Source organism: Engystomops pustulosus, chromosome 2, assembly GCF_040894005.1.
Source record: "Engystomops pustulosus chromosome 2, aEngPut4.maternal, whole genome shotgun sequence".
Classification (NCBI taxonomy): Eukaryota; Metazoa; Chordata; class Amphibia; order Anura; family Leptodactylidae; genus Engystomops; species Engystomops pustulosus.
In genome coordinates, this window is record NC_092412.1 from 126,180,741 (window position 1) to 126,189,543 (window position 8,803).

At 41.6% G+C, this 8,803-nt stretch overlaps 1 protein-coding gene across 1 annotated transcript; it reads left to right on the plus strand.

Annotated features, from left to right (window-relative positions):
- Positions 1-405: 405 nt before the first annotated feature.
- On the plus strand, positions 406-7,629 carry SMG8 (SMG8 nonsense mediated mRNA decay factor). The gene is made up of 4 exons (XM_072136302.1): positions 406-2,102; positions 3,115-3,260; positions 4,645-5,532; positions 6,713-7,629. The coding sequence occupies exons 1-4, from the start codon at positions 572-574 to the stop codon at positions 6,908-6,910; spliced, it is 2,763 nt and encodes a 920-aa protein (XP_071992403.1). The 5' UTR covers positions 406-571; the 3' UTR covers positions 6,911-7,629.
- Positions 7,630-8,803: the final 1,174 nt, after the last annotated feature.

Consider the following 8,803-nt stretch of genomic DNA (forward strand, 5'->3'; position numbering starts at 1 on the left):
GACTACGGTGTGGTTAGGGGTGTCGCTTACCATTTTGTCCCACTTCCTCAGCTGGAAAAGTTGGTCCTGAATTACTATTGTGTAGGTGTGTACTGATTTCGCAGGTGAAACTCATTCAATTATATATAAAACATTTTAGATAAAATTTGAGAGTTCATGGGCCGCCCAAACCGCCTATATTATAATCCATTACTGGTACTAAACCAATCTGTCTAAATTGCGCTCCTTTCCCCTTTCAGAGAAGAAAAACAAAAGTGTAACACAGCTAAACTGTACTATCTTTTTGCTGGCATTAAAACGTAAAAGTTGAGTGCTCCAGAGGGGGCCCGGCCCCTGGCCCCACATGTCCCTCTTGAGATTATAACAGGCGGCACCATACGCGCTGCTCGCCGTGTGGATGCGGTGACAGCCGCGGTCGCCAGGGAGCGCTGTCCATGTCTCACAGTGGCTGAGCTTGTGCGGATAGATAGAGCTGTGCTCTTGTTTCCAGCCGGACGATTGGTGTTGGTGGCACCAAGACTGTGCATCTTTTGTTTCGGTACCCCTTCAGTCATAGTATCTTGAAGGGGCCATGAAGACGTCGGCGGGCGGCCCCTCCCTGCTGCGGGAGCTGCTGAGCTCAGAGCCGGGTTGGAAGGAGGATGAGGTGTGCGTGGTGGGGGTGTTCGGGAAGACCGCTCTCCTACAAGGGGGCTGGGATAAAGGCTGCCTGGTGAACTCCCTGTGTGACCGGCATGTCTTCCCCCTCTTCCAGCAGCTGCCAGAGCAGGCCCGGGAGCGGAGTGTGTTCCAGACATACTACGAGCAGGAGTCTCGGGTGCTGTACGTGGTGCTCACTGGCATCAGTGACACTGGGCAGCTGGCGAAGGCATGCGAGGAGCTGGGGCGTGGGGTGTCCCATGCAGAGGCTCACGAGTGGTGGAAGGATGAGGAGAAGCTGCACTGTATGCATATGCTCTACCTGTTCTCTGTCAGCCACCTGTTGCTGCTCCTGCACCCTGCCTGCTGCTTCGACATCGCCTACGAGAAGCTCTTCCGAGCACTGGACAGTGTCCGCCAGAAGCTGCTGCCCTCACTCAAGCCAGCTCTTAAGGAGTGCCCTGTGGGTCTGGAGTGGAAACTGAATGCCCGGCCGTGCCCACCACGCCTTCTGTTTGTCTTCCAGCTGAATGGGGCCCTACGTGGGGTGGAGCCCAGTCGTGGAGCGGGTCAGACAGCCACAGAGAAGCCTAAAAAGCATTCACCCAAGAGAAGGCTTCAGCACGCATTGGAGGACCAGATCTACCGTATTTTTCGCAAGAGTCGTGTCCTAACCAACCAGAGCATTAACTGCTTGTTCACTGTGCCCGCCAACCAAGCCTTTGTGTACATTGTTGCCGAGCAGGACGACGACCCAGTGGGCATGTTACTGGATAGCCTGCGGCAAAACTGCAGTGTAAGAGACACAGAGCCCAGTACTGGTAGTATTTCTGGGCCACGGCGATACCAGATGATGAGGCATAGCCGCCAGCAGCTGTCCTTCACTGCAGAGAGCAGCCTGGGGCTTTCTGGGCAGCTAGTGGACTGCACGCTGCGGGAATTTCTCTTTCAACATGTGGAGCTGGTCCTTACAAAGAAGGGCTTTGATGATAGTGTGGGCAGAAACCCACAGCCCTCTCACTTTGAGTTACCAACCTATCAGAAATGGGCCAATGTGGCCCTGAAGTTGTATGAGGTGATCATAGAGAACAAAGATGATGACCCTCCAGCCTTCCCAGGGGGATATCCCCCAAAGCTGCTTGCTAACATGAAAGTTCTGGAAGGTTATTTGGATGCAGATACAAAATTTTCTGAAAACAGATGTCAGAAAGCTCTCCCAATGGCACATAGCGCTTATCAGTCCAACCTGCCCCACAACTACACCACTACGGTCCATAAGAACCAGCTGGCACAAGCGCTTAGGGTGTACAGCCAGCATGCCCGGGGACCAGCATTCCAAAAGTATGCTATGCATCTTAATGAAGATTGCTACAAATTTTGGAGTAGTGGGCACCAACTTTGTGAGGAAAGGAGTCTGACGGATCAGCACTGTGTGCACAAATTTCACTTGCTCCCGAAAACAGGTAATTCCCTACATAGAAGTGTCTTGTAAAGGTTCTTTATTTGAAAATTTCATGCAGAACTACAGCACAGTGTGAGATTTTCTTTGAAAGAAGTGCCTCCCTCTTTGATGTGTCTCCTTTCATATTTGCTGAATGGGGGGGGGGGGGGGGGTTATGTCTCTACCCTACCAGCTGTTTGATGATATCAATGAGTTCCTTGAAAGGAAAGTCAAGGAGAACTTGAACTTTTTTAGTATAGAGTGTAACCCGAGAGAATGTCTGCCAAGATTTCTTTTTTAATATAATGTTGCACTTTTGCATGGCGAAGATTAGAAGCCAAAGGGTAAACTTGAAGCATACAGTAAATTGATGTGGGCTGCTTGAAACCTCTTATCTTAGACCAGTTAGTGTTACTAAAACATTAAAGCATGCGGTTGAGATTGGCTAAAACGTCATACAGCCAGCACAAGGGTTACATACTCGCATGGGAGAAATCTGTTTTTCATTTTCAAGAAAATAATTTTTCAAGTAGTCTCCTATGCTCTCCAGAATGAGTATACCCAGGATTACTGGCTGGAGCTGTTGAAACAAGTGTTGAAGGGTTGTTGGAAGGTTGTGTGGATTTCAAGATTTTCTTGTGTAGAATATCCAGGAATAAATAAATCTATAAATACACTGGAAAAAAATTATTAGGGATTGTACACCAGTTTTCTGGCTTCCAAGCCCTGAAATAATCTCAATTCCTAGTGCAGATGGCGGGTTGGACTGAGGCACTAGCATTCAGATCTGAACTGGTTCAGGTTATATTGTGCCATTATACAGCCGTCCACCAGAGATATCCGGAGCTGGCACAGTATGGTGCGCCAGGGTGTGATAAATTCCCTCCACTTTCTTTATTAGTATCATCACTAGAGATGAGCGGACCCGATGTTCAGGTTTGGCCCTGACATTGCAAGATTGGTGGCATTTGTCTTTGTTGTGCTTTAAGAAAAATAAAATGAAATTAACATTTATTCTTTTCTTATGATTTTAGGTGAAAAAATTGAGCCAGATAGAAATCCTCCTATTCTATATCATAACAGCCGTGCCAGGTCTACCGGAAACTGTAACTGTGGAAGAAAGCAGGCACCTCGTGAGGATCCTTTTGACATCAAGAGTGCAAATTATGATTTCTACCAGGTACAGTATTACAACATTTTTGTATGCCCAGTCTGTCAGCTGTGCGGCATATTGTGGATGTTGGGCTGTTGAGATTAGGCATTGTGTAATAAACTAATGCTTGAAAAGACTTACAGACCTACCTAGGGTATTGTCACATGTAGCAGATTGTTTCTACACACTTGATTTCTACAAACTCTATTCTGATGAATATGACTAACTAGAATCTCTGCTAAATGTGAATTTGCCTGCAAAGAAAGGCGCATGGAGCACACCATGAAGACTGGTTTTCCATTTTATGTTCTTTTTTTTCCCCTACTTCCTATCCTTGAATTAGAACTTTAATTTTACCCCTTGAGACCTCCAATACATATCTAGAATGGTTTACACTTGTACATACTCCTTTTCGAAACATATGTACCAGTGCCCTTCACTGGCAAACTAGGTATTTTTAATGGCCCGAAAAATCCCTGAGCTCCTGCAGTCATTTGAGACTGTGGCATCTATGTGATTCCCTAATAAATTCCCCCAAATTTGACATCGGTGTAAGAGTATGGGGCTACATGGACCAATTTGGCAAGCTTTGTGCCGCACTGCGTAATCTGTAGGCGCTATATAAATAAATAATTATTATTATTATTACATCTAAATTTTTCATTTTTTACTGCCCACTTTCCAAAATCCATTCTTTTATGTTTTTGATTGCATACTTTGAGGGCTTGTTTTTTTTTTTTGCAAGATAAATTGCATAAATTCTAGTGGTACCATTTAATATTTCATGTTTTGTAGAGCTGGAAAATTGTACAATTGATCAAAAACTGTTTTGCCATTTTCTTACGGACTTATTGTTTTTTTGTTATACCATTTAAAAAAAAAACGTAAAAATTAAAACTTGATATTTTTACACCCATAACTTTTTCTACTACTGTGTAGGGTGGGAGGCATTCAATTTAAAAATTAAGTACCATTCATTTTTTAGGGTTAAATTTAGTTTGACCCTAGTGGCTAATAAGAAAAATAAGGTCCTGCAATTGTGGACTTAAAGGTTTGGACCCCTTGTTCTAAACTTTAACATGGTAAGTATAAGATCTTAAATGGTGTCACCTATATTATACATATTCTGTTAAAGTTTCTTCTGTCATACTTTCAGGGTAAGGATAATATGTGAGGCCTTATTAGGATCTTATACTTACTATGTTAAAGTTTAGTATAATCAGCAAATCCAAATAAATTCCCTTCTCTTTATCTTGAATGTTGCACATTTTTATATTATAATTTTATCCTGTGTGAAAACTTTCCAAAAGTTCTAGATGCATGTTTCGGCAATGGTTTTTCATGATTTTTCAAATTCAGCATGAAGATTTTGATTTGCATTGTTTTCTCCTCTTTGTGTAACTTTTCACAGATGCTTGAAGAGAAATGCTGTGGGAAATTGGAACACATTAATTTTCCAGTTTTTGAACCAAGCACACCAGACCCTGCTCCTGCCAAAAATGAGACGCCCTCCACTTATCAAGAAGAAGAAGACGACGTAGAAGGGGAGAAATTGAAAGAGAAGGAACCTCAAACACAGGGTGAAAGTACTAGTTTAAGTCTTGCCCTTAGTCTGGGCCAGTCCACTGATAGCCTTGGAACATACCCAGCTGACCCCCAAGCAGGAGGAGATAATGTTGATGCCCCAGGTCATGTTACAGAAGAAAAAAGTGAAAAGAGACCCAGTTTAGTGGATCGTCAAGCATCCACTGTTGAATACCTTCCTGGTATGATGCATTCAAACTGTCCAAAGGGCCTTCTTCCTAAATTTTCAAGCTGGTCACTTGTAAAACTTGGCCCTGCTAAATCTTACAACTTTCACACAGGGTTAGATCAGCTTGGATTTATCCCAGGGACCAATTACTTGATGCCTTGGGACATTGTTATCCGTACAAAACCAGAAGATGAAGGAGACCTAGACACCAATTCTTGGCCAGCTCCGAATAAGGCTATACCTGGGAAAAGAAGTGGGGCAATAGCAGGAAGAGGACGTAGAAGAGATGATATTGCAAGAGCATTTGTTGGTTTTGAGTATGAGGATTCACGAGGGCGCAGGTTCATGTGCTCTGGGCCAGATAAAATAATGAAGGTTTTAGGAAATGGACCCAAGGAATCTGCAGTTAAAGCCCTCAACACTGACATGCCTTTGTACATGTTGTCACCATCTCAAGGACGAGGACTTAAACCTCATTATGCCCAGCTTATGAGGTTATTTGTTGTGGTTCCTGATGCTCCTTTACAAATTATTATGACCCCTCAGGTAGGTGTAAAAAAAGCACTTGTTATTGGAATTAGTAAGAAATAGCAACTAAGTTATGTTTGGATTTTTTTTAAAGATGGAGTTGGCATGCAGCTTTTTAATAAAATCGAATATCCTAAAATCTAAGGCCAGCTTTAAGTATAGTCATAGATGCATTAGTGGCTGAAAATTCTGGTGCCACTAATACATCTATGACCTGTTCTTTTTTCTAAATGTTTGCCACCAATCAGCTGAAGGCAGGAAGTGGAATAGCTGTAGAAGGCACTTTGAAAAAGTACACGTACCCTCAGGACATGAGTGTATATGAACTAGCAAAATGTTAGTGGATTGATGGTGTACATATTTATATCCAAATATTTTAGTAAAGTTTGCAATTTCACAGCTTATTAAATATTTTTAAAGAAAATAAAGCATGATAAACCAGGGACACACACACACGCACATACTCACTCCGCTAAAGGAATCTTCACCAACGCATTTACAATTACTCTCTGTGACTCGGGGAATGTAGACTAGGTTTTTAGCCCATTTCTTAACCCTGCACTTTCCAAAATACACTTATTAACCACCATAGGCAGGATCCATTGCCTGCTGTGGCAGTTAGAAGCTGAGCCGTGATTGGTTGCTATTCTGCCGAAGGTCATTAATATGAGCTCTGAGCTTTGATTGGTTACTATAGGCAATGAGTATAAGACGCTTATGTGTGAGGTAATATGGATAGGGGTTACAGAGATAGGGGGAGATTTATCAAAAATGTCGGTAAAACTGTTCCAGTTGCCCATGGAAACCAATCAGAGCTCAGCTGTAATTTTATAAACAGCTGTGCAAAAATGAAACTTGACCTCAGATTCATTGCCATGGGCAACTAGAGCAGTTCTGCTCTCAGACACTTCTGATAAATCTCTCTATAGACATTGACAGTCAGAGACGGTCTAAAACAGACAAATGTTCAGAGAGAGATGCAAAAAAAAATGTTATTAACCCATTGTATTTTGTTATAGCTAAGAGCAGTTATTTACTATCCTGGGTAACACCGGGAGTGACAGCTAGTCTTTTTATATATGTTAGCCATGGCCTCCTTCCATCTAAAAACAACCTTTATTATTCATTATTCTGAGGATCCTCTCTGTGAGGATGGTGACTCTTGATTAACCGGTGTGTGTTCTTTTTTTTTTCCTAGGTGCAGCCAGGAGCACAACCTTGTCCTATTTTTTATCCTGAAAAGCAGGAAATTATTCTGCCAGCTGATGGATTATGGGTTTTAAGATTTCCTTACTCGTATGTAATGGAACGAGGACCATGTTACCCTCCAAAAGAAAATCAGCAACTTATAAGCTATAAAGTAATGAGAGGAATTTTAAAGGCAGTCACTCTGTAGCCACATACAAGTACCCCAGAGCTTTTGTAGATTACCCCTACTGATTTATTAACTGTATAAGCAGTTATTCAAGTGGCTTCTTCTTAATTCTTTATGTCCAAATCTTCACAGGATAACGGGAAGGAAGAAATCCTCACTTATATGGCATATTACATTCTTGCCATTTACCAGTAGGTATCATGTGTACAGGTACAAATTTATTGTATTCACATATGCCAATTGACAGAGATTGCTTTTATGTTTAAGATTATTTACGCTCTCACTAAGATATGGAGACCACAGAGGGGGTAGCTACAATTTACAAGACACTTCACCCTAAATTTTAAGATTATGAGACAAAAAAGCTGTTCTTCTGGTGATCCAATGTAATATGTTTTATTAAGAGTAATGTGTTTTGCTTCATTTGTATCTTTTTTTTTTTTTATAAAGATGACATCAAGCGTGCTTGTATAGCTTGTGAGCAGCATATACAGCATGCTAATCATGAAGCTGAAACATGTAATATGTTGAACATATGAAACAAACAGAAATGGTCTAAGAAATAAAGCATTGTACATGTTCTTTTCTTGGTAATGTTGTACACAGCACTTATGTGAATATATGAATCATGAATTGCTCTGTATTATGTAACATTTCTGATGTAATTATGATATTGGAGTAGTATCTCTATGGAATGTAAAATGGAGTTGTTTATGAAGTAAACTTGTATGTTTGTTGGATTTTGTCATCATTGACTATACATTGTAGCAAAAGGGGTTATATTCTATTAGGACTAATGGTTAGGAATAGGATCTGCTTCAAATTTTACATCTTTGATACAGGCCTGTGGAAAATAATCAATGAGCATGACTACATAGAAATACATTAGGACGTTTGCTAGCTGAGGAAAATACGGCTAGCACATGCAAGATTTTCCTAGTTACATGCATAAGGGATAAACTAACTGCATAAATGTGCAATAGGGACATGTTTTTGCAGCTATATAAAAAATCCAATTGTGTGATGATCGCAGCAGCTAAGGAAGAGGCCCCTCTGTTGGTCCCACGGCCCACCACAATGTGATCACAGGTAGCTGTGGTTGTGATTAGGCCAAGCCAAAGATGGAAAACTGACAGTTACAATACACTTTGTTAGAAAAGTATTGCTGTGCTTTATTGATATGTAAAGTGAAGCCTCCTGTCTTTTTTTTTTTCTCGTGACAGACATTCCTGCCATTAAAATGGCTCTAGATGGAGGGTCATGCGATCTGTCCATGAACAATCTCCCTGCCTGGACCTTAGTATTTATGAATGTAAGATCATCATAAGGTCCTGGCAGGACGATTGTTCGTGCTCAGATAAGATCACATAACCCCTCATCTGCAGCCATTTAGGGCCAGGAATGTCTGGCTGATGAGGAAAAGGAATGGAGGCTTCAATTTGCATATCAATAAAGTGGTGCAGAACTTTTAATAGATATACAGGCAGTCCCCTACTTAAGACACCCGACTCACAGATGACCTCTGGATGTTTTTAACTTACTGTACATTAGCCCTAGGCTACAATAAACAGCTATAACAGTTATCAAAGGTGTCTGCAATGAAGCTTTACTGTTAATCTTGGTTCTTATGACAATCCAACATTTTTGAAATCCAATTGTCACAGAGACCAGAAAAAATTTGGCTGGGGTTACAATTATAAAATATACAATTCTGACTTACATAAAAATTCAACTTAAGAACAAACCTACAGAACCTATCTTGTACGTAACCCGGGGACTGCCTGTATATTGGTAAATTATCCAATATCCTGCCCCCCACACAGGGTGGTTTCACATTGGTGTGTACACTCACCGGCCACTTTATTAGGTACACCATGCTAGTAACGGGTTGGGCCCCCTTTTGCCTTCAGAACT